Consider the following 25195-nt stretch of genomic DNA (forward strand, 5'->3'; position numbering starts at 1 on the left):
GAGAACATGACAGAAAAGCAGCACAGACCGGCTTCAACGACACTGAGAAACAAAAACAACACCAAATGTCATTTGTCTAAATCGCAGGTTTATTCTTGTTTATTTGGGTTTAAATTAAATAAGGCACATTCACATCATCATTAAGACTCTGCTTTGACTTTGACATCCGCTCAGACGAAGTTCAAACATAAAGGTGGTTCCTGTGTGAGGGAGACAGGAAACAGTGACACTGATGGGAGACACGTTCACAGCACTCTGCTCGTAACCATCAAATCGACTCTCGAATAAAACCGTCAAAACCACAAATATGAAACATTAAACAGCAGGACAGTCGGCTGTGATGGAATACCACAGTTTGTCTTTTTCCTCTGAAGACGCGCTCGTTTCATCAGGTAACTACACCCCTTTCATGAAGTACAGAGACCGAAACTCAGAAATTAATCTGACAGAGGGATAAAAATCAGACTGATTTGTTGTAGTTTTCAGTCATTCATCAGGCTGAACAGTCTGAGTCGGGTTTTGGGGTTTGTGTTCGATGATGTCGTGATTTCATGAGACATCAAGAGGAAGCTCAGACAGTTTGGTTCGGTTCTCGACGTCCTTACTGAAGGTTAATAAACCACCTGAGCTGATGGAGCTCTGACTTTGACCAAAGACCGTTTAGAAACGCTCGCACTCCACGTTTGTGGCCGCTGTCACGTTTTCTTTGTGCACGGATTTGGTCGAGAGGCTGAAATGCTAAATTATCACCACGGACGTCATAGCATAAAAAAATATGGCCGTAGGAAAGTCAACGCTGAAGTGCGTTAAGGTGCATTCGTTCTAACGACCAGCAGGGGGCGACGCAAAAAGACTTCCTGTACAGGAAACCGTGAGTCAGTGACACTTCCTGATGAGTTTATGGCCTCAGCCTTGAGGTTCAAGTGTTACATGAGAGTTTGTGATGAGCACAAACAGTCCACAGGTCCAGTTCAGTGACGGTGACTGAAGCCCATCAGCATCCTTCTCTGCAAAAGAAGCCACGCCCATCGGGTTAAGCCTTACAGTATTCAGATGGATGTCATACGAATTCACTCCATACAGTTTTTCTATCAAACTATAAACGTGGCTCACTCTCCACTCGAGGGGTCAGCGGTTTTAATGTTGGTGCTCAAAAATCATCAGCGCCTGTAAAAAGACGGAAATCCTTCAAACACTTGATTTGGAAAACAGCCGGCGGTGGTGTTGGATTAAAATCTGCTGGATAAAAGCTCGCAGCGAGGTTCAGCAGCGGACAAGGAGACACACGGAGCTCCACCCTCCTAAATAAAATAAGATCATCCTGATTAAACCAAAGTAAAAAAAGTCAGAGCCACAGAGCAGCAGCACAAACTAAAGTGAGGACATTCAAACAGCAAGAAATGAAACCAGCTTGCATCCCTTTTTCTCTGTGAAGGCTGGAAGTAGAAAGTGCTTTAAACTCAGCTGAGACGTTCGTGTTGAAGCTCAATGTAAAGAGTTCCCTGTGCGAGGATGGTTTGGATCTCGCTCGCCTCCGCACAAAAGGGCCGAGCAGTTTTCAAACATCTGAAAAACAAAGTTCGGAAACCCGTCAGTGGAAAAAATGCAGCTTCTAGTTAATGTTAACGAGTGAAAAGGGAGCACGAGCGCCGCCGAGCCTGTGCGGGTTAAACCCGATCCAGGTTTCTGAGTCAGGGCCGTCTCTGACGTCCCCACTGACACAAAACATGGATGGTGCCCGACGCCCTTTCAGTTTGCCTGAGGAGGCAGAAACCTCCGAGCGGGACAAATACAACCCGACGCGCTGCAGCGAGAGGACGTTTGGTTCGTGAGGATCCGGAGTCTCGTGTGCTTTTCTTTCGGCGGTCTTCTTGCTACTCGTGCCGTCTGCACTTCACGCTCCCTGCATCACTGTGCGCTGGGTTCTGGCTGCTGATTGGCGTTGCTCTCTTCGACTCTTTCGCTCTGGGTCGGGGAGGGCAGGTTAAGGGGATAAGGGGTGGAGTCTTCATCCCTGTGCTCTGACGGTAAGCCTTCAGCTTCCTCGCCAGGCCGAGGGCGGCCGTCAGAAGAGTCTGCGTGTAAATCTCGGTCGGTCTGGCTTTCGGGGTCAGACTGAGCAGACAGGATGTTTGCGAGCGGGACGTCGGCCGAGCTGTCGACCTGCGACGATGTAGTTGACGGCGTGGACGGCGAGGTCTCGCTGCCCGTGCTGCAGCTGGAGGCGTCGGTGGAGAGCGATTCGGCGCCGTCGGGTAGTTCAGGAGCGCACGCGACGTCTGTCGGGTCAGCCACAGTCAGCGCGTGCGTTCGCTCCGGCGTGTGCGCTCCGGTGTCGAGGGTGTGAGAGCGAGCCAGGCGCCGCTCTTTGAGGCTTCCTGTGGGGCTGCTGACCGCCACCGTCTCTCCTCGCCTCAGCCTCCACCTGTCCGGATTCACCTGCAACGAAACGGCAGCAGAACTAAAGTCCGTCCTGCTCCAGACCGGAAACACCGATAAATACCGAAATACATAAGAGAATAAGACGCGTGTACCTGGCTGAGGTTTGGAGAACACCTGGGTGGAGAACCTGAAGAACCCTTCCTCATCTGCTGCATCCTGAAGGTGCAGGTGGGGCAAAGGAAAGAAAAATGGGGCCGAGGTTCGATGGTGGAAGGTTAAAGTCATACATTCATGAGAAATAAATTCTGATATTCTGTCAGACTAAAGCTGCAAATGTCTGTGAAATACACTCAGAAATAAAGTGGAATAAATCACATTTAGGAGGAATAAACTTTCTTTTAATCGAATCCTGCAGCTGCTTCCTCTAGGGGGCGCCACAGCGCATCATCTGCCTCCATCTCACCCTGTCATCCAGCCCTCTGCACGTCCTCCTTCACTACATCCATGAACCTCCTCTGAGCTCCATCTCCACCCTCCCTCCTCTGCACACGCTCAAACCATCTCAGCCTCTCCGACTCTGATCCATCCTCCTCCCTCCCAACGGAGACCTGAGCATCTTCAGCTCAGCCTCCTCAGTTTGTTCTTCTGTTCTAATCTCAGAATATTCCTGAGAAATAAGCCTGAATATCCTCTGAGAATATTCACGAGGAAAAAAACAAACACTCAAATACTTTCTAAGAATTTTGCATCGTGAATATGAAAAGATTCAGAAATGTTACTGCGATTGCTCAGAACAGTCACTGCACGTGTGGTTTGCTTTCACTTGATGAGTGCGATGGTTTCTTGTGACTACATCGTGAAAAAGGTGTGGATTCGTGGCTTGTTTGCGGCCTACCTGCTGATGGACTGAGCCAGCTTCTGCTTCCTGTTGTTGGAGTTATCCTGCAGCCTCAGACGCTGCACGAAGGAATGAGCTGAAAGAGCAAAAGCACAGAAACGATCCTGATTACACGGCTGTGGATCACAGTCCCCATTCTAATGAATGAAATTTAAGTAAAGCCTGCTTTGTAGGATTTATTGCTGGTGTTAGTTACCCAGAGCTCCTTTGGGGACGGAGAGGAGTTTGATCGGTTCATCATCAGGGGAGAGTCCAGATGCTTTCTGCAGAGCTCGCAGGATTTCAGTGTTCTGCACGAGATAACAGGAATATAAGTCTTCAGACCTGCACGACGGTGCAGCGATGAAGAGCTAACAGCTCCAGGAGAACCCCCCAGGAACGACTCCAAAGTAAAAGAAGACGAAGTTTATACTTCTCATATTCAGCAGATCATGGTCCCATTCTTAATAATTACAATTGTGCACCGGCCACTGCAAGGTCAACAAGCCGTTTAAGCTCTCTGTGTTGGCGCTGAGCTCCAGTTACACACATTTGGATTATTTTGAGCTGTGAATCATACAAAGCTACCCTAGCACAGTCCAAAGATATACATTTGGAGTCGAGCGGGTTTACTTTCATGCTTTTTATGAACTCTGAAGCTTTTTGGGAGCTACAGCTAGCTGAACATACTGGAAGGTGCTGTGCAGTTTCATGCTCATCACATATTTATGATTTTAAAATCATGTATCAGACATCAGCATCGGAGTGGTTTCCAATTCATTCTGCTGGACTACAAAGGTGGGACCTGCAAAGAGCCCTGATGTCAGCACCGTGGAGTCGGCCTGGTCACTGAGACGGAGCGACGCCATGACGCTGACATCAGGACCCTGTGGGTCCTCAGATTCAGCGTGAGGCGCTCCACGACCTTTCCGCCCAGCTCGTAGGCGCAGTCCAGCGGCGTCCTCTGCCTCTTGTTCCTGATGCCAGGAGAGGTTCCGCCCCTCAGCAACAGCTCCACCAGCGCCAGATGCCCGCCCCGCACTGCCTCATGGAGCGCCGTGTTCCCCTGAAGGTTCGCCACGTTCACCAACGCATTACTCTGTGAACACACACACTTTCAGGGTTAATGTCAGTGTGTGTGTGTGTGTGTGTGTGTGCGTGTGTTTACCTGTAACAGGATGGTGGCTGTGTCCAGATTTCCACGCAGGCAGGCGTGGATCAGCGGCGTGTTGCCATAGTGATCCTTTTTATTCAGCTTGGCGTTGCACTCCAGCAGAAACCTCACCACCTAAACATCACCATGACACTCAGAATGACTTCATCCTTCACAACGATGACAATAAAATCACTTTTTGCCAACAGACACACACACACCACTGTAGTGGCCACCAGCAATTAGCCGGGTCCCAGTCAGAGTCACAGACAGACCGACTGTGTTTTCACCGCTCAGCTCTACACAGGCGTCTAAGAAAGTACAACACCTGCAGAAACAGGCTGCAAGGTGAAATTAGAGAAAGTGACCGTGCAGAATAAACAGCTCACATTTCCCCTCAGTGAGGAGAAAACCTCTGAGCGGCACCTGAAACTGACGCTTGGGGTTGGACTCCTCTTTCTGAGCCGTGTCTCTGCTCAGCGACACGAGCGAAGGACCGAGTGGACTCGTGCAGTCAGCTTTTTGCTCTGCAGTCTGACTTTCTGATTGTTCCCGTTCGAGTCCGTCTTTGTGCCCATTGCATAACTTCTATTTCCTCTGGGTGAACATCCAACAACGAGCATGCTGTGAACTAAAGCTCTGCTGGTGGACACGTGTCCTGCAGTTTACTGAATCTGAGGCAACATCTGCCAGCTGTTGGTGTCCTGAAGTCTCTGACGTCACTGCCTCAGAGCCTCAGTGATGATGTTGCCTGTCTTTCTTTAATATTGGCTATAAAATAGTTATAGGATGGGCACCAGTTTGTTTCTGGAAAACAGTGAAGACCTGCAGCCAAGAAGAATCTAGTAAGATTATTTTAATAATACTTGTGCACATCAGGCTACTCTAAGCATGTTTTTACCAAACAGCAGCGTAACCTGGAAATCTGCTGCTGTAGAGCCTGATTTTCTGCTCCTTATGTGACGTTTTCATCAAAATTTGAGTAACTTTTTTAAAACTAACTAACATCAGCCAAAACTTCCGACACGTCTTCCTGAAAATGTGGCCAATTTTTCCATGTTTGAATCCTGTGCACGGAAAGCTCACACATTCACTTTTCCCTTATCACGTACCGGGATGTGGCTGTTCTGGCAAGCCAGGTGAAGCGGCGTGGCGCTCTGGTTGGTGCGGGCGTTCACGTTGGCCCCGTGGCGGATCAGCAGGGTGGCCAGCGGCAAGTGTCCGTGGAGGGCGGCGACGTGGAGAGGCGTGAAACCGTCGACGTTGCAGCTGTTTACGCCGAGAGTTCCCGCCTGCTGCACCGATAGCTGCGGGAAGATCAGAGAGTTTAATGGAAATGGCGTCGCATCCACGCTGCTGCCCGGGCCGCCGGCGTACCTTCTGAGTGGGAGCGCAGTTTGGGCACTGACACAGAGGGTGGCAAAGCGGAGCCTCCGGCCGTACTTCTCCCTGATCCTCCTCTTCCTCATCCATCCACTCCAACAGGTAACGCACCTGAGAAACAGGATGAGCAGACGTCGTCACGTTTCCCATCGAGGGAACGCGACCCTGAGCGTTCAGCTCAAATGCAGAAGACTCACCATCTCCACGTCAGCGTCTGCCACGGCTCGCAGCAGCTTCTCCACCTGTCAGTCAAACACAGAGGCGTCAGACACCAACGTTTTCTTCTTCTTTGGTACTCGGAGCTGCACCGACCTACATGAACGCTTTCTCAGAAATAAAGTTTGACCGATTGATTATTGATGCTAGCTAAGTTCTGAGCAATGTTGTTGTGTTTCCTGTGCTGCGAGGTCAGCGCTCACCTCTCTGTGCCGGATCCGTTCTCCCTCTGGTTTGACCTCCGAGCCCAGGGAGGAGGTGCTGGAGACGGAGGAGCGGCGGCTGCTGCTGCAGTCTGAGGCCAGAGGCGAGCGGCTGGGAGACTGAGAGACAGAAAAGAGATGCTGAAAACACAACCAGCCTCCAAATACTCCCAATGCTAACATAGTTTAGCTTTAGTGTGTGAATGCAGGTCAAATGTGACCACCAGGGTGAACGTTTCAAACATACGTGGTGAAACCAGAGAGGACGCAGAGTCAGGACTGCGAACATTCGCTCACCAGTTCAAAAGTAGTTCCAGGTTTCACTAGAACTACTTTTCACTGAGTCCCCCTGTTAAACATGCAGCCGCTCTGTCTCGTGAGGAAACCTTTTTGTATTTAGTTACACTTTTGTCACATGGATTTTGACAATATTCACTGTGATGTTGGAGATCTGTCCGATGCAAGCGTGAGTGCAGATGAGACTCACGTCGACGCCGCTGCCGCAGCGCTTCCGGCCGTTCTGAGTGGACTGCAGCTGCATGAGGATCTGCAGGAAGACATGAACAACACATTAATTTTACAGTATGTGCACCATGAAACCAATATGTTTCTTTTTCAGGGAGCACGTGAAGCATCTGTTTACATCATTTGAAAAACTTTTATCGTGCAAGAAAGGCTGAGTGAACATGACTCAGAGACTCTGCAGGGCTAAAATCCAGAGTCTGGGGCCTGATTCAGACACAGCCCCAGGCTCTGGTACTGCCTGGAGCAGAGATGAAACAAACATCTGATTTTAAAATGTATCTGAAGCTGGTTTAGTGGACAGACTGGAGAAAGAGGATCAGTCGACCTGCCGTCAGCAGCTGATCAGATTAGCTGTGACTTATGGGAGCCGTGACACTTATTCTTTCCTGTACTGAGATCAGGAGCTGCTTTCCTCATTATGCTACCACAGCTGTGGGGTAAGGGACTCAAATCAGCACCCACACAGTGTGGAAGCGTCCTCTGCATGTTCTGGCACAATCGAGTGTCGCTGACCTTGGAGTTCAGGGCGCACTGCAGCGGCGACTCCTTGCTCTTGTTGAGGATGTGGGTGCTCGCTCCGTTCTCCAGGAGCACCTGGATGATGCCCTCGTAGCCCCAGCGCGACGCCATGTGCAGCGCCGTGTCGCCTTTGTCGTTCACCAGGTCCAGACGGCACGTTTGGACATCATAGTACACCAAGGCCTTCACACACTGACACACAGCATTTATTATTTATGAACATGCTGAGTTATTTACTGGAACAGACTAACCCGGTGGGTTCAAACCAACTGGAGCATTTAGAAGGATGAAATGTGAGGACATAACAAAGAGAGCGGCGACGTACGTCCTCGTGTCCGTACATGCAGGCGAGGTGCAGCGGCGTGTTGCCGTTGTTGTCCTGAGCCTCCGTGTTGGCCTTGTAGTGCAGCAGCAGCAGCTGGACAACAGAAACAAAGGAAGGACATCATTTGTTGTAACGTACTCCTCCTCTGGAGCGTTCATTCGTCTTTATTCTAACGACAAGTTTGTTTGGCTGAGGTCAGACAGCTGTGGCTGATCCAAAACACACATTTCAGTCCTCACTTTGGAAACTGGTTTAATGACTTTGTTTGCTTATAACTCATCTGTTTGGATTATGTTAAAGCTTAAAGGTAGAGGTGATGTTGAAGGTGATGTTTGAACCTGTCAGTTAAAAATAACCAGACTTTGACTGACAGGTGGGTGGAGACACAGGCGGCTGTAGCTGCAGCTTCACCTCAGCTACCTGGAGTCTCTGAGCTGGACCTCTGCGCCGTGTTTGTGCTGCTGGAGCCTTATGGAGCATTTTAAGGACATTTTTTTCAGACCAATAATAAGGCTGCTGTGAGGTCACTGCACTAACAGACCGTCTAAGTTCAGTTTTTGTAATTTAAATCCCAGGATTTTAGTTTTCTGCGCGTGCTCACCGTTACTCCCTGGTATCCGCGCTGACACGCCAGGTGCAGCGGTGTGAGGGCGTGGTAGTCTGTGGCGTTGACCTGAGCTCCTTTATGCACCAGTATGTCGATCAGCTGGGACTGACCTGCCACACACACACACGCACACGCGCACACACACACAGGTTAGTTAATACTTTTTATATATAAATTATGCCTCGCAGTATTAAACAAACTCATGTTGGGTCACTGCGCGTTAGCAGCCACTCACCGCAGTGAGCAGCGACATGCAGAGGAGTGTAACCCCGGTCATCTCTGGAGAACGGCGTGATGATGGACGGGTCGTTGAGCCGCCTGAAACATGGCGCCAACACTCAGAGTCACTCTACGGTCAATAGTGGCTGAACGCGTTAAACAAGGAGCTTATTGGTCAAAGGTTAGAGGGAGCTTTCAGGAAGTAACCAGTGAGGCTCAATCAGACTCTGCGGTCTGATTCTTACTTCAGAGCTTCAGCTGCGACAGGTGGGCGTGGCCGACAGGTGGCGCTTTCTGCTAGGCCTCACTTTAGCTAACAGGACTGCACAGCGTTTGTGCTGCAGCTACATTTTTGAGTATTTTCGTTTTTAATGGGCCATTGCATAACGGTCTGAAATACACTTTTAGAGAGTGTGTGTGTGTGTGTGTGTGTGTGTGTGTGTGTGTGTGTGTCTGGGGGTTTCAGTGGGAAGTGAAAATACAAATGGTTTTTATTCCTGATTCGAAGCTCTGATGCACAAAAAAAAAAAAATGGAAAAAAGGGGAAGTGATGATCAGCTGAACAATGAAAATAGAAGTCGAAGGCATCACATCAGCTTTTCTCTGCATATGTGCAAAGGCAAAGTCAGCCTTAGAGTGAATTTCCAGCTTCACCGTCAATAATCAGTGTGTCATAAACTCCAGGCAGGTCATATCAAATGTGTACCGTGGAGCCTTTACTCTTCTTTATTCTTCGTTATTTTCATGTGAATGCTTTGACGTACTCTCTGTACCTCTGCGTGTTTGTCTGTGTGAGTCTGGACACTGACCCGGACAGCTGGAGGTCACAGAGGTCACAGGAGCAGAGAGGATGACACATCTTCACATCTTCATCGGCCTCTCCATCACTCAGCAGGCGTTCAACCTCCTCTTCATTTCCATTTGCTATGTGCTACAAAACACACAGGAGCAAACTGAGCATTAGCAAAATCTCGCCACTAGATGTCAGAAGACTGCAGATTGCCGTCAAATGAGTGTTCTTTGGTATAGTGGAGGGTATAGGATAAACATGTTAGCCAAGAGAGATCAAAAACATTAAATTCAGACTTTCAGAGCGCACCCCATAACAGCCGTAGCCAGCGAGCGTGTTGCTATCACTGTTTGGGGAGCGGATCCATCCAGATGCAACCCAGAGGTTTTCCACATCTGTCTGCTGTTTACCTCAGCTGTCAATGCTGGGTGAGAAGTGTCCACCTTTATTTACTCTGGAGGAGTCAGGAGTCACTTTTGACTGCTGACAGTGTTACTGAGGTAAACCTTTCTGTTGGTAAGCTGCTGTTAGCCTCTGTTAGCTGCTGTGTTTTTGCTGCTGTTAGCCTCCGTTAGCTGCTACGTTTTTCTGCTGTTAGCCTCCGTTAGCGGCTGTTAGCCTGTTAGCTGCTGTGTTTTTGCTGCTGTTAGCTATTGTGTTTTTGCTGCTGTTAGCCTCTGTTAGCTGCTGTGTTTTTACTGCTGTTAGCCCCTGTTAGCTGCTGTGTTTTTGCTGCTGTTAGCCCCTGTTAGCTGCTGTGTTTTTGCTGCTGTTAGCCTCTGTTAGCTATTGTGTTTTTGCTACTGTTGGCCCCTGTTAGCTGCTGTGTTTTTGCTGCTGTTAGCTGTTGTGTTTTTGCTGCTGTTAGCAAAAGTTTCTATAAAGTGGATGTAACTGACACTTAGTGAATAAACTTTCATATCATGTGAGAATGTAATCACACTGTTTATCTGAGGGAAAGTGGGTTTTTCTTAGGACCCTCAAGCTAACAATCTGATACGTTAGCTTGTATTCAGGTGTTAGAAGGGGGGGGGGGTGTCCTTCCTGGCCACTGTACTCAAATATAGTGAGGGGATATGACGGCTTCCACAAACCCACTCCTATGTATTTTTAACAGATTAATTATAAGTTTATCTGAATGTATCAGCTTCTTGGAAGACGTAATTACTGGTCTATGTACAATATAAAAATAACCCCCAAAAATAGTTACTACACATTTAAATCACTTTCATGGCCTGGAAAACACCAGGAAACATAATAAACATAAACAGAAGAAATGCCAACAGAGGGAACAGAGCTGAAGATTTTAAGTGCCAAATAACAGTTTTTATTTCACTCTCTTAAATTCCTTCTCCTTCAAACTGAATCGGACCTCGAAGGATCTGTAAAAACATTCACACCATCAGGAGAAGCTTTTACTGTACAAAAAAACAAATACACATCGTGTGGGAGCAGTTTTATACATCATGCTGATCTTTTATGGGACATCCGCTAACGTCTCGGGCTGCAGCTCACCTCAAACAGACAATTAATGGGCGTGGCTACACCCTGAGTCAGCAGACTCATCCTCTCCTTGAACAGCGCCTTGTCGCTGAGCTCACCAGAGCCCTGAGGAAGGAGGCAAAAACAGGAGAAAACACATGGATGATCTCCAGCACAGTGAAGCAGCTGCTGAGATACGACAGCGGTGTGTTTGTGTCTCACAGAGTTCTGCAGCTTCCCCAGGTTGATGTACTCCACCGCCGCCTCGAAGGTGCTCAGACAGTAGCTGAGCTCATCTTTACTCGAGTGGCTGAAGCAGAAGTTCCTGATGTAGCTCAGGTTGGCCATCCTGAAGATAAGACAAATTAGATCACCCAGCTACATCTGTATTAACCCAAATGATGTTTCATAACTATAGATCATCCGCAGCAGCCTCCAGTTAGGCTGCCTTTCACTGGAAGATTAATTGTGCTTATTTATAGAGGAAAAATCACGCGCTGTGGACAGTTTACTGTCAACAAACATTATGAATTCAATAAAGTAATCAAATATTGCAATAAAAAAATGATGCATTTGATCATAAAACATTAACATTGATTGTTAAAGTCACTATTGGAGGCCACCGGTCCGTGTCCTCAGCTGCACAGAGCAGTAAACGCAAAAACTTCACCTCCTGCCTCATAGGGGGCGCTGCAGAGTTCAGACTGAGCAGGTTCTGCTGCAGAATAAACACAGGAACCGCTCGAGATGTTTTTAATATTAAAATGTCTCCAGGTTGTGAAGTTTGCGGCACATTAGAAAATATAAATTCCAATTATAGCAACTTTCTGTACCGTGGCATCGTGGACACGCCCGTTATCGAAAGCTCAAAAGCATCTGATTTAACCTCCAAGAGGAAAGTGTGACCCACAAAACCTAAAAAAAAATAAATGAAACGGACACAGAGCTGCCAAAATGAGATGTTAAATTTCAAAAACTGAATTTTTGGTCCGATGGTTCCAAATTTCACAAATGTGGGTGAAGCCAGTGTTATAGTTTAGCCACGCCCACATGTGAGACCTGGAGAATGGGACAGTTTGGCGCAGGTTTCAGGGATCAAGAAGGTGATTTATTTTCTGTAAATGATTACAGCACCTAAGATCGATTAGATGGTTGTGTGTATCTTCACAGCGAGCAGGGCTGCGATACCATCCCTTTGACCCAAAACTGTAAAACTGTGAGTCGTCTTTTTGTTTTCACCGCCTCATTTTTTCCTCATTTCTCTGCATTTTATTCACGACAGAAGGTCAAAGGTCGCAGCCAGTTCCCCTTTCGCTCACCAGTTGGGGATTTCCGTCTTCACCAGCAGATAGAGGACGACAGACAGCAGGTCGTCGGCGCTCACGGCTTCTATGCTCACTGTGGAGGGAGACACACAGTCAGTGAGTGGAAACTGAAGAGTCATTCTTCCCGTTCATCTCTCCCTCAGCTCAGCACTAATGAGTAAACTGGCCTCTCGTCAGCTCGGCGCTGCAGGCTGACAGCGGGGTTGTTGCCGTGATCCAATAAGCTTGGATTACCAAAGCAAACTGTACAAATGGAAGCTCACAGAGTCGGTACTGTCCTTTTCTTTAGGGAAACACAAGAGTCGCACAGCCGCTCTCTGATGAGTCCCGTATTTCCCTGCATTACACGTTTGATAAGGTGGTTTCTCTTATGTCACCACGAGAAAATAAAGGAATCGTCTCATTTGTCAGACTCCTGGATCTAATGTGATTTTCTCAGAGTGATCCAATTGAAAACTATTAGATATTTACAGTTTTTTTTGTCCTGTTTGGGACTTTTTCTACAAACGTGTCCAAATGACATGAACTGAAGTTTAATTTGACGTTAAATTCGATTAGATCTGCACCGCAGTCAAATCAGCTGGCTAACACTGGGTCGCCCCTGGCGTCACCGAAACAGCTGAAAACAGCGCAGACCTCCCAAGCTCTCAGACTGTGTTTTTGCAGCACAGCCCAAGGATGGAAACTACGACATGATCGCAAATATTACGTTAATATTATCAATAATATGGATTAATGGCAGCACGGTGGTTAGCACTGTTGCCGCACAGCAAGAAGGTCCTGAGTTCAATTCCACCATCAGGCCGGGGGCTTTCTGTTTGCATGTTCTCCCCGTGTTTGCGTGGGTTCCCTCCGGTACTCCGGCTTCCTCCCACCGTCCAAAGACATGCAGCTTGTGGGGATAGGTTAATTGGATAATCCAAATTGCCACTAGGTGTGAATGTGCGAGTGAATGTGAGTGCGAATGGTTGTCTGTCCCTGTGTGTTGGCCCTGCGACAGACTGGCGACCTGTCCAGGATGTACCCCGCCTCTCGCCCTATGACAGCTGGGATAGGCTCCAGCGCTGTGACCCTGAAAAAGGATAAGCGGAAGCGAATGAATAAATGGATGGATGGATGGATTAATGCCAATGGACTTGCAACCTCTGTGTCTGTGGCAAATTCCTTTCTACTGCAAGCCTCATCCACACCTGTGCACAACCCAACATCCATGAATCCACCTGAGGAAACTCGGGGTTCATCGTCTTGCTCGAGGGTACTTTGGCATGCAGTATGTGGTGCACCACAGACCAGCTGCAGACTGACTAGAACTGGTTCCAATGTGTTGCAAATCTGTCCAATCGACTCGAGGCTGCAAGGGACCCGCTCACGGCGAGCTGTGACATACTTCCATTAAAGCGAGCGCTGAAGCTCCACACACACATTTAAACTGCTTCTCCTACAAAAGAGGTCTGATCGAACACGATGAGCTCACACACTCGTTTTAGCTCCGCACACACAAACCAACACAGTCAGTACCGGTGCGTCTCGGGGTCTGGGTGGCGGTCAGCGCGACTCTACGCAGGCAGAGCAGTTTGAGGAGGGGGGACGTCTGCTGGTTGAGCTGGCTCAGCTCTCTTTTAGCCCGAGACAAGTTTATGCTGCAGAGACAGAAGAACGGGGGACAGACGATGGGTCAGAGACATCGAACGGACACATTCACAAAGCTTCAGTGGCTCGGGTAAAGGAAGGAGGCACACAGCTAAACAACAGATTCAATTTACAAAACAGAGACAGAACCAATCACATGGTGCACTGAAACATGACGGAAGTCTTCATGATCGCTCCATTTCACCAGTAACCCTTGGATGGTCTCCACTGTTGGGACCCTGAGCTGTCCCTCGGGTCAGACTGACCAGGACATATTTAAAAACAAGTCTGAAATAAAATTTGACTTCATAAACCATGAACACGTATCGTCTTTGTCTATGTAAGCTGTTGGAACGCTGCCACGATCAGGTCGCCTTAACTGGGTCCGTGTAAACGTTGAAGGCATTTTGCACATTTAAACATCGTCTATAACGTGTTCAGAACAGCAAGCGCTGGTTAAACCTGTCAGCAGAACCAGATTTGACGCTGCACAGAGGTCTGGGTCTCAAAGTCCGCTCCGGTGTGGGACTGACCTGAACTCGGGTTTGACTCCCAGCTCTTTCTGCTGCAGCTCCTGCAGACTCCTGGTGGTTTTGTTGAAGGCAGCGTCCTGTCGACCGGCAGCACAAGAGACGGGAGAGGAACTTTTGAAACTGTCAAAGCCTCTTTTTGGGGTCATCACAGTAATAAAGAGCATGAAGGAGAAATATTAAGGCTTCCATCACTGAAACAACGATCCCTCTGCAAAGACAAGTGATCCCTGCAGACTGTGTGTTTGACGTTATATCTGCAGCAGCACGCAGCATAAACACCAGCGGACGTGTGTTCAAAGCGGACGAACAGACGGTTTATTCGCTCCCTCGTTACGTCTAATGAGTAAATCTGAGCTCACACCTACCTGGCTGGCCTCAAGCGTTCCCACAAAGTTAAAGATTAATTCATGGATACCATGATGAACGTACATCTGGGAAAAGAAGAGGAAAACCAATATTTTAATACGTGTCAGAAACAGCTCATCAAAGTGTGCCTGCAGTAAAGAGACGAGTTTCTCACCTCACACCAAAATAGCTGCATGTTTGGATTATTAAGCTGCTGCTTCTGTTACATGTAGTTTTGCCCACACTGAGCTCTGTCTTATTTTTTGTAAATATCTTATTGAGTTATTCGGCTTATTAATCGATTCCTTTATAGTTTCACTGGCATAAAGCAGGAAGTTATGTGTGACAGCTGTGGGAGCTTCTGCATGTGTTTGATGAAATCTGACTTTCTTGCAAACTTAAACTTGCGTCTACGTGTCAACCTTTCTCCTTCCCTGAACCCAGCCAGACGTTACCTCCACAGCCTGTTTGAGGAGCGTCATCTGAAGCTCCTGCTTTGCCAGAAGTTTCTGCAGAAAACACAAAGCATGCACGGGAAGAGGAAGGCGTTAGAGGATGTGATCAGGCCCAAAACTGCTGAGTCGCAGACGGCGCGGCCACATATCATCGAATCATCCAGTCCAGAGGAACTCACAGCACATCCTGCGTGTGTGCGTCAGGTCAGAGGTCACGCTGATTAAAGGAAGCTGATTTGAAGCATTAGTTACGGCGGTCACATGACACTGTTTGGGGTTCGATCCTTTTTTTCCGAACCGGAGGAAACGATTCCTCCCCACATGACAAGCATAACGCTCACGTGTGCAAAGCCAACAGATGAACGTAACGTGGCCGCATTAACCCAACATTTTACAACGAGGTTGATCTAACGAAGCATTAACGACCAACGATGATGTTTCACCAGAATGCTTCCTCTGGTTTACCTGCTGTTTCGTTTCATTTCCCACAAAGAGGGAAGCGCAGACTGCACCGAGGTCACAAATGCCTGAATCAACGAAAGCAGGATTTTTCTGAACTGCTGCACGCGAACTACAGCTGCCGACTCAGTACGGCTCCCGCTTATATGCAACACTCACATGAGCTTCTTCTGCAGTAAAAAGCATGTTGGACTGTCATGACGATTGTTCACAGCACACTGCTGAGCATCTGTGCCTGCAGAGTATTGAAATACTCACGTCAGCGAGCAGCAGGTGGTGCAGGAAGCACCCTCAGACCTGCTGTTTGTCTGAGTTCATGGGAAGTTCAGTTCTGGGGGATTATTCCGACAGTGCCTGCAAAGTTTTCCTGCCTTAAGACAGGATGTTGTGAGGGAATCACCAAGTTTGCGCACAGCAGAAACAATGAGTGACAGAAATCTGCATTTTCTCCCAATTTTTATGTTATTTTAGAGATTTGAATAAGAATCCTTTTAATACAGGTGATTTTGCTAAAACCTCTGTAGTTGGTGCCACAGATTCAACATCCTGACCGACTGGACTGCTCGTCCTTTGTATGGTGCAAAGATCCTCTCTTATCCAGCTCAGGCTCACAGCGGACTGGATCGCTGTTAAACTAAAACAGCAGCCTCTCAGTCAGTAATCAGCACTTTCCATCAGCTGCTCTTCCCTCAGGCAGAATCGGCTCTCAAACACAAGCTCACAGTTTTATTAAAAAGAAACGAAGCGGAGACACGGACAACTTTAACAGTCACATGCTCAAAAAGCACGGCCGTGTTGCTCGACCACGTTTCTCACGCCTTTGATGTCATCGTGCAGCCGAGGGACAAATGAAACAAAGTCAGATAATCACACGAATAACCATGAACGCACCGAGCCACCATGCAAACCAGAGAAGCACACGAATAATAAAGACGTAGAAGAGTGAATATTGGCCCCAGGTGAAGAAGCCAGAAATAAATATTCACCAAATCAAGGAGAGAAAGGCGGATTTTCATTCAGCCAGTTTTAACGTGACAAATAAAGGTTGTTTCTACTCACCAGGTGAGAGTCTCTCAGCAGACACTGAAGACATTTAGTGTAAAGACCGTTCACCGAGTCCTGACAGGAAACAGAACAGCTGTTAGCTCAGCAGGAAAGAAAAAAAATCGAACGCAAAAATCCTCTAAAGACTCGAAAACATTCAAACACATTAACGCTAAAAAGATGATCACTCTCCTGGAGGTGTTATTTACATTGTTGTCATGTATTAAATCAAAGTGAAGCTAGCGTGGAGGAACCTTAAACCTGCACTCTTTTTGATGGCCACTGGGGGGCGATAGCTGCAGCTGTACAACGACAAGTTCTGTAGACATGTGACATCAACTTGTCTGCCAATAACAGGCCTCGAGACGAGTCTGCAACCATCTGCAACCACAGGGAGGATTTCCAACCAGCTGCTGGGAAACCATCGCTCAAATCAAATCAGTCGGTGGCCCTGGTAACCACCAGACACTAGGGGAAACACGGATTACCCAACCGGTTGGAAAAACCTTGTGATTGCATCAGTATTTCTGCCTTATCTGAGTCATGGGAGCGCAAACCTGTCTGTGGTAAAAGAATGACGAAGCCTGTGAGGCGTGCCATTTTATGTGCAGAATATGCTATTTTCGGTCAGACACGCCCAGAGCTCTGTTTCCTTCAGCCCCGTTCGTCACTCTAGTCCGTTTATCACCAGGGTTCTGTTTTGTGTCTGTCATCCCTACTATGTGGTGCCGGAGTCCCTTCCTCTCCTGCTCCCTGAAGGCCTGACAGAAGCTCTGGATGTGCTTGTCCATCTTCTGGGCGTGGCGGCCCAGGAACTCCCTGACGTCCTCCAGGCTCCTCAGGCTGTAAGAAGACGGCGTGCTGACCTCAGACAGGCTCGGGTCCACCTCCATGGGCCTGGAGACGCACAGGATGCTGTAGCTTTGCTCCCGGTCGTTGTAGAAGGTCTCCTCGAACAGGATGGGGATCGACACTGGAGCCGGGAACCCGGATCCCAGCAGGACCTGCCTGTCCTGGATCCGGACCTCCTGTAACACACAGAGGAAAAAAAGCTGTTAAACAGCCTCTTTTTGTATTTTTAGGACTGTAAAAGTAGGACAGCGGTGCATTTAAACTCAGCCTCTGGCAACAACGAGCAGCACAGACTGGCTTGTGTTGAAGACAGACCTTCCCGTCCGCAGTCTTATAACCGTCCTCCACGGGCTGCAGCACATAGCTGTCGAAGTGAGAGTCCGAGTAGCTGCTGAGGGTCAAACTTCCACAGCACGGCACCAGAACCTGCAGGTTCAAAGCAACACGCAGGGTATTCAATTTATTAACCACTCAGCACAGATTTAGAGTGACCTTTCCACACTAATGACAATCAGATAAGCTCTGATCTGTGTTAGGAAGCAGAAAATAGGATCAAATGGTACAAAGAGTGGAGTCTTCACTGTATTAACTGCGGTTAGATGATGAACAGCACTGAAATGGCTCCTGGCCTCTAACTCACTTTCGCTTTTAAAATAGTAGATGTTTATCGTGAAGTATACTGCACTTCGGTGTGTGGTGGGAGTATTAAAATACAGATTATAGAGCCGAGGCTCCACAGTGTTTCTCTGCACATTCGAGTATCCGATGGTCTGAAAATAGCGCAGAAACACTGACATTAAACAGGCGTCATTTGTTTTTAAGATGTTCACATGAAGTCAATAAATGCACATGACCTGATCGGCAGCATTTGATTAAGGATGTGAAGACGCAGTCACGAGCCAGAGCAGCTGCTGAAGCCCTGACGTATGCACAGCATGTGCACGCTGTGCCATGTAGAACTGATTTTTCTGGCTCTGCTGCGAACCACAGCTTTAATGCAGTTACATGCATTTTTTTACCCCACTGATGTTTTGACGGCGTGCAGATGACCCGACTGGCCGGCGTTCAGACATCTGATTCTCATCTGCTGCTCCAGGCGTCCGATCGTCATCTTTAACAAGCTCAAACGCGGTTTAGAGCGCCGCTTTGCAGCTTGTCAGCTCATCTGATATCTCTGCGCTTCACTGAGATCCAAATGAAATGTATCAACCCCGCTTTAACAGTCTGACCAAAACAATGCTCCTCTAACTCAGTGAGAGTGAAGGGATGGCAGCAGAGCGCGTTGAAACCACCAGAAACCCCCACGCTGACCCACCGTGAGGCAGGAAGTGGTGTAAAGGTGTCGCTGTGTTTGGAACGCCGGCTGAGCGCGCTTCTTTTACCTCCTCATTTAAACATTTTAACAGGGATGACGTCCCCGACTCTGATCTTTAACCTGCTTTAAGGAGCTGGTGTGATTCTCAGCTGTTTGCAGGCGCAGCCTTCAACCACTGAGGAGGAAGCGAGAAGCTGTTCTGTGATAGAAACTGGCAGAGCTCTGCAGCCGGCTCACACCTGGACCTATTCAGGTTCTGCTGCAGTTATTTTGAGCTCTGTGCCGTTTCCTCATTTTCACTTCCCCCTGTTTTTGATTAATGCAAACCTTCCTGAGCAGAGACAGAGACGCTCAGACCCCCAGCCACCTACAGACGATGCAATCCGAGGGTCTCCAGCTGCACACTGATGTGTTCCTAACACAGACGAGCAGCGCCGTCTCTCTGGCGCGTGCTGGATCTGCCTCGCGGTCTCACGCCTGACATCACTTCCTCCGTGAGGCAGCCGGGTCAGATGGACCTGAGCTCCTCACCCTGTCACCGAAGCTCAATTCTTCTGCTTGTTCCCTCCATTCACAATTCCTACTATTAGGGCTGTGCGATATGACCAAAATCTCATATCCCGATATAAGACATCTATCGTCCGATAACGATATAAATCACAAAAATGTAACATTTTCTGTAAATTCTGTGAATCTCGGGCAGCTCGACTTGCGTGAAGTGTTTCCAGCTGCGCGTCGTGTAGCTGGAGTCGAGTGTTTTAACCGATGCATGAAACGATACATTTTTAGACATAAGTTGTAACGGCCGCCGTTTTCTTTGTGAGTATTTATTACACGGCGTGCTGCGGGGAAAAGCCTGTTCTAACGTTTGAGTCTAAGGTTGATTTTTTAGCACCTGGCGTCTTTTTTACTTCTCATCCGTAAATAATCTGCTCTTTCACGTGATTCAGTTTATTTTGAAAAGTCTCAACAGGATCCTGAGCTTTATTGTGAAAGGTTTATGTGGAACATAAACAAGCGGACACGCGATGCTGTTACCGTCGTTGTTGCTAACGACAATGCATAAAAACAGGCGCTTGTCCGTCCGTAGTGTGGTTATATTAAATATAAGAGAAAGAGAGAACTTAATAACTACAGTGACATCAAAACATGAACAAATATTGCTGTAAACAGTTTATTTTGCGACACCACGAAACAAACGACAGCGTAAAATGAAACGACAGACGTTTTTATATCGTCATCAGATATATATCGTTATATCGAACAGCCCTACCTACTATTACATTTAATCACATCTGCTCAGTCTGAAGCATTTTCCACCCATTTTTAAAAAACATTGATCATCTAAGTGAATATAGACGCCGCAGATTCACAGCTATGTGACACCCAGACAGAGCGCTCTCTGATTAATCGCTCTCTGATATCGTGATCGGGTACCTGATCCTCGCATACTTGCAGGTGGGCTTGTCTGGTGACATAAATGAGATGACAGGTCAAACTCACGATGCCGTGGAGCTCTGCCACTTGGCTGCAAAGGTCGGGTCTCTGCTTCTCCAAGGCCAGGTAGAAAGGATTCTTCAGGATGTTCTCATCATATACAGCCATAAGGAGCTGGAGGTCTGGATCCTGCAGACAGGACAGGAGGATGATGGGAGGAAAGACATTAATTATCAACCAAGTACGTGTCAAGGACTTTTATAAATATGTGACCAGTTAAACCCTTCGTGGGGAGAGGACTGTGGGGTGCAGCCCTGTCAGGACTCATCTTCTGGGGATTATAAATAATTGTAGAGAATAAATCTTCCACATCAGCCTCTCTGAGAGCAGCTGCTGGTTTCCTGTCGATAAGCATGTGGCAATACTGCTCATTGATGTTTGAGAAAAGCCAAGCAACAACAACGACAAAAGATCTCATGATTCCTTAATGCCTCCAAATTTGAATCTTAGGACAAGACCCGAAAACAAGCTCATTTATGGTCTTTGAGGCCACCGAACAAGAAGTCCCTTTCAATCTCGTTTCCAGCCTAATGTGGGCGGGGGTGGGGGCTTATGTTCCCATCTCGTTCTGTCAATCTGCAGTGTTCAGGCCCCCCAGAAGTCGCTCACGGTCACGTATGAAGCTGTGCTGCCTGGATCTGAAGAAACCAGGGCTGCTTCTCTCTCAGCTGATCCAATTCTTATTGAACTGGTTTATTTCAGTACGATTGATCTAATAATCCTCCATCCAGACAAAGCTTCACCAGCTCCAACCTGGCCAGGCTGGATGTGAGGCCTGGGAAAAATCTCCCAGAGTCTGTAGTTACTAATGCTGCAAATAAGAGCTTTAATGTCTAATTACAATTCACCGAGCCAAAAGAGGTGAGCAGTTAGGTGGTTTGAACTTTTGACTCCATTTACCTGCAGCTGTAAACCGCGAGTCCTCTGAAGGTGTTGCAGGACTGTGGATGCCTTCAACAGAAGACACATCGTTTTGAACCCGGGTGTGATTTTTTGACAGCGCTTTTATTTTGAAAAAAACCCATGCTATCAAAGCTAACTTCTTTTAAGCTTCTGTAAAGCTGGAGCAGTCTTCCAGCTTCAAAGAGTTTAAAGGTTATCCGCTTCTGACCCAGTCTCTGAGGCCTCTTCCTTAGAGACTGGGCGAGAAGTTCAGTTATTCAGGAGGAGCTCGGAGCAGAGCCACTACTCCTCCACCTTGAAAGGAGTCCGCTGAGCTGGTTTGGGGACCTGGCTAGGATGGAATCCCTCCCGAGTGAAGTATTTCAGGCATGTCCTACTGGGAGGAGGCCACGGGGTAAACCCAGGACTCACTGGAGAGATCATGTCTCTTGGCTGTCCCGGGAACGCCTGACTACATTCACCCATTCACACACACAGGCCCCAGATGAGCTTGGAGGAGGTGGCTGGGGGGGCTGATCTTCTCTGCTCGGGCTGCTGCCCTGCAATAAGAGGCTCTAATTTCTGATCTTTAACCCTGCACACTTCCACTGATCACCAAACTGTTTTTAAAATTGTACTAAATGCAGAAGTATTGCATATCAGCATCACTCACACCAATGACCAAAAGACTGGTGTCAACTAAAATTGTTCCCATTCTTCAAAAGAACCAGTCAGAGGTGTACACTGGTCAAGCTTGTCTGATTAGAACTGCTGTTACAGCATCTGGATTTACTGAAAGAAGTGGAACATTTTCTAAACCTTTCAAAGGTAAAACACTGAATGCACCAACTGTAACAGAGCTGATTATTTTTTCGTTGTTTCGACTGATTGAAAAGTAATCAGCAGCTAGTTCAATAAACAGGTATTTTAGTCCAGTTCTTAAGTAAAAGCCGTTCCCTGTTTGTAGCGTCTCCAGTGTGAGGATCTGAATGATGTGTTTGGGACTAAACTGATTATCTCAGTTCATGCATTCAATAATAAACAACTTTCCCCCACACATCAGTGAGCTGGAACCGGAGTTTTGTGGAAAGAATGCACAAAAAAGCAGGTCATCTCCTCGCCTGCATTTAGCTGGTATATCATTGTCGTTGTGTTGATAAGGAAAGTAAAAACCACCACGCTCCATTTTCTGTCTCACATTTCTGCAAGTGAAAAGTTAAAAATTCCCACAGGTTATAAAAGTGTGATTTCCTTCGCCGAGGCGGCAGATGTGTAATCAGCCAGATGTGTTCGGCCTGAGGCGAAGCTCTTACACCTCACCCAGAGAACACAGATCGTCACCAGAGAAAAGCAAAAGGGTCTCAGACTCATGCACTGCTCTCTGAGCTCTGCAGCAGCTCCGTTCTTCTCTTCTTCAGTCGTTCTGTTGCAGACCTGCTGCTGTGCTTGGATCTTTGTCCTGTTGATGACCCGGTTTGGTCCAAGCTTCAGCTGTGGGACACACGGCCTCACACTGACTCTACAGAGGAGCTCATGGTCCACTCAGATCATCGTCCCTCCTTCACCGTGCTGACGGCCGTATGAGGTGTTTGTTTCCTCCAGACGTGCTGCTGTGCGTGATGGACGAACATCTCCACTGTGGTCTCGTCTGTTCCAGGAGTGTGGAGCTACGCTGTGCTGCTGTGTTTGTATTTTAGAGAGAAGAGGCTTCCTCCTGCAGACCTTCCAAACAGCCATACTTGCTCACTCTGTTTGTATTTGCAGTGCCGTAAACTTTAACATTAAAAATGATAACAGTACAGTCAGAGATGAAGTCCTAAGACGTAACCGAGTCTTTAGCAGTGATTGTAAAGAAGACACAGATTTCCTCAGGCAGGTTGTTCCACAATCCAGAAGCCCTAACAGCTCGAACCCTTCTCGCGAACATCAGAAGTCGCACACCAGTTGGAACAAGAACAGCAGGTCGAGTACCTTTACAGGGGCCGTGCAGGGCTTCAAAATATAACAATAAAATTGTAAAAATCAATCCAAACAGCAGAACCGTTAGAAGGGCTGTAATGTGCTCACTTTTCTTGGTTCTTTTAAGAAGTTTGGCTGCTGAGTCCGAGGGTTTTTCTATTAAAACACCATTTACCTTTTAAAAAGTCAGCACAGCTAATAAAACAAAGGCGTGGGATCGAAGTAATCTGTTATTCTTCCCATTTCTAGCCTGAACATCAAAAGGAGAAACAATGCCAACAAAGAAAACTCAGTCAATGAAAACAGAAAGCGGTCTGAGATGTCTGATAAAAACATGATGACTGAAATGATACTCTGCAGCACATCCATGAGATTACAAACGTTACTGTACGAGCGCCAAATTTAATTTAAAAACACTTCATTCATCTGCGCGCCAAAACCACGACAAACCAGATCAATTCTACAGAAAACACGATCAGTTCTGCCCATTAAAGAGTCAGATGTTTATGTAATGACAGAAAAATATGTTTTTAAACATTTTCTGATCTCTTAAAAATCTCTAAACTGACCGCTCACACCTTGCAGGTGATCCACTCACCTCAGAGGTCAGCTTCATCCTCCCTGAGCTCCCACACACGCACTGGAAACCAGTTCAGCACAGCACACACAGTAAATCCCCACCCGAGCAGCTCCATGCTGGGGAAAAACATCACGTGACCCTCGTGACCTCCCAGGCTGGAAGCAAAACAGCAGACAGAGGAATGTCTGTCCACTCGGGCTTGAGCCACATTCACAGCTGATGTCTTAGCCTCAGGTTGAAGGGAACAACAGCATCACCAACAATCACAAAATACCGAGATCACCGTCCAAACTCAGGATAATAAACCCCAGTCACACCAAAGTCCTCTGATCTGAAGACACAATGACTCACAGACTCACTTTCCTGAGTGGATGCTTAGTTGTTTCGTCTAAGATGAGCGGTATTAGCTCCGCCCCCTCCAAGTCAACCACCTTCTGGTTGGCTGCCCCTCACAAGCTGTAGGATTGTTTATGCACACACTGGTCTTAGTGAAACTTTGGTCATGTTTAGTATGAATAGTCACCACTAGAATAGGAGACATGAAGGAATATAAGGAAAAGTAGGATCATTTCAACACAAAACAAGGAGACAAATCGGGAGTGTTTTATCTTTTTAACTGATTCGCATCTAAGGACTTGGATTTTATATTCCAGGTTTCTCCGAAATGCAGCTTTAAACTGGCACACTTGCACTTCACACTTAGCAGAGGTGGCCCGAGGGTTTTCTTCCACTCTTTTAAGTCCTATTATCTCATGTTCACTCATACTCTCCCTTTCTATTATGATTTTTTTTACTGTGTTATATTGGGTTATCAACCCATCTGTTTCGAGTAAACACCTAGATGTTCTTCTTCGATTTGCTATTATATATATAAACAAATACAATTTGATGTGTATTTTCCTGTTTTGTGGTATAGATACCCATAAAACAAGAAGGTAACTTAAAATGAAACTAAAGTCGTAACTCTTAAATTTGACATTTTGTGAATGGAGTCTGGCGTGGCGCTGGAAGCAGCTAATAAACTGTGTCACGGTACCGTTCACATGACAGGTGCAAGGAGGAGTTTTATGCTGCTCTCTGATAAATTAATATCTGAAGTTAACCATAGTTATCTAACAATTGTTTGTTCGGTTTTGTGCGTCTGTCAGTAAACGGGGACTTTAAGTTTTTAAATTAGCCTCCTAGCTAAAACCAAAAACACAGCCTGTAGCATTAGCGTTTCTGGGGATTTACTGTTGCCTCAGCGTAGTGACACGTTAGCGTTTCCAAACACGGAATTGAGCCAACAGATGTGATGACTTGGAAGAAGACTGATTTTACCTGCTATTAACGAGTCCCTTCGGTCATCCGGGGTTTAGCATGTCAAAGCCAAACAGCCTCAGCAACAGCAGCCTGCCAGGAGCCGTACGAGCTTATCAACCTTGCGAGACGAATTGCGATAAATAAGCTGCTAAAACGAGCCGATTCGCCGATTATAGCGTCCTGAGTCCGATTCTGTCCAAGTAAAACTTTTACAGAAGAAGAAACGCGTTCGTGTACACGAACGTTTCATTTATGGGATCTGATGTGGACAAATTAAAGGGGAGAAGCGCACCGGGTCACACTGACCTCTACTGGCCAGTGCAGTGTACTACACAAA

At 47.3% G+C, this 25195-nt stretch overlaps 1 protein-coding gene across 2 annotated transcripts; it reads right to left on the minus strand.

The window, feature by feature from the left end:
- Positions 1 to 68: 68 nt before the first annotated feature.
- ankrd27 (ankyrin repeat domain 27 (VPS9 domain)) lies at positions 69 to 25169 on the minus strand. 2 transcript variants are annotated; one of them, XM_084936591.1, is made up of 28 exons: positions 24877 to 25169; positions 20142 to 20264; positions 17639 to 17749; positions 17191 to 17499; positions 16487 to 16546; positions 14969 to 15022; positions 14534 to 14599; positions 14169 to 14245; positions 13525 to 13646; positions 12001 to 12079; positions 10904 to 11030; positions 10715 to 10807; positions 9219 to 9340; positions 8426 to 8508; positions 8185 to 8300; positions 7584 to 7676; positions 7253 to 7450; positions 6702 to 6761; positions 6215 to 6334; positions 5993 to 6037; positions 5790 to 5906; positions 5525 to 5719; positions 4428 to 4547; positions 4185 to 4358; positions 3477 to 3570; positions 3278 to 3356; positions 2535 to 2598; positions 69 to 2439 (listed from the first exon to the last, which is right to left on the minus strand). In XM_084936591.1, the coding sequence occupies exons 2-28, from the start codon at positions 20241 to 20243 to the stop codon at positions 1909 to 1911; spliced, it is 3411 nt and encodes a 1136-aa protein (XP_084792717.1). In that variant the 5' UTR covers positions 20244 to 20264; positions 24877 to 25169; the 3' UTR covers positions 69 to 1908. The 2 variants fall into 2 exon arrangements, with proteins under 2 accessions (XP_084792717.1, XP_084792716.1); XM_084936590.1 differs by lacking the exon at positions 24877 to 25169 and adding an exon at positions 23575 to 23883.
- Positions 25170 to 25195: the final 26 nt, after the last annotated feature.

The sequence above is a fragment of the Perissodus microlepis genome, chromosome 7, assembly GCF_051167445.1.
Source record: "Perissodus microlepis isolate ML-2025 ecotype Zambia chromosome 7, ASM5116744v1, whole genome shotgun sequence".
Taxonomy (NCBI): Eukaryota; Metazoa; Chordata; class Actinopteri; order Cichliformes; family Cichlidae; genus Perissodus; species Perissodus microlepis.

Excerpts from the sequence above, each read along its gene's own strand:
- ankrd27 (XM_084936590.1), bottom strand. Across the intron at positions 17,500-17,638 it reads ATAAGACTGCGGACGGGAAG|GAGGTCCGGATCCAGGACAG; the intron begins GTCTGTCTTCAA and ends TGTGTGTTACAG. Across the intron at positions 3,571-4,184 it reads CCTACGAGCTGGGCGGAAAG|AACACTGAAATCCTGCGAGC; the intron begins GTCGTGGAGCGC and ends TATCTCGTGCAG.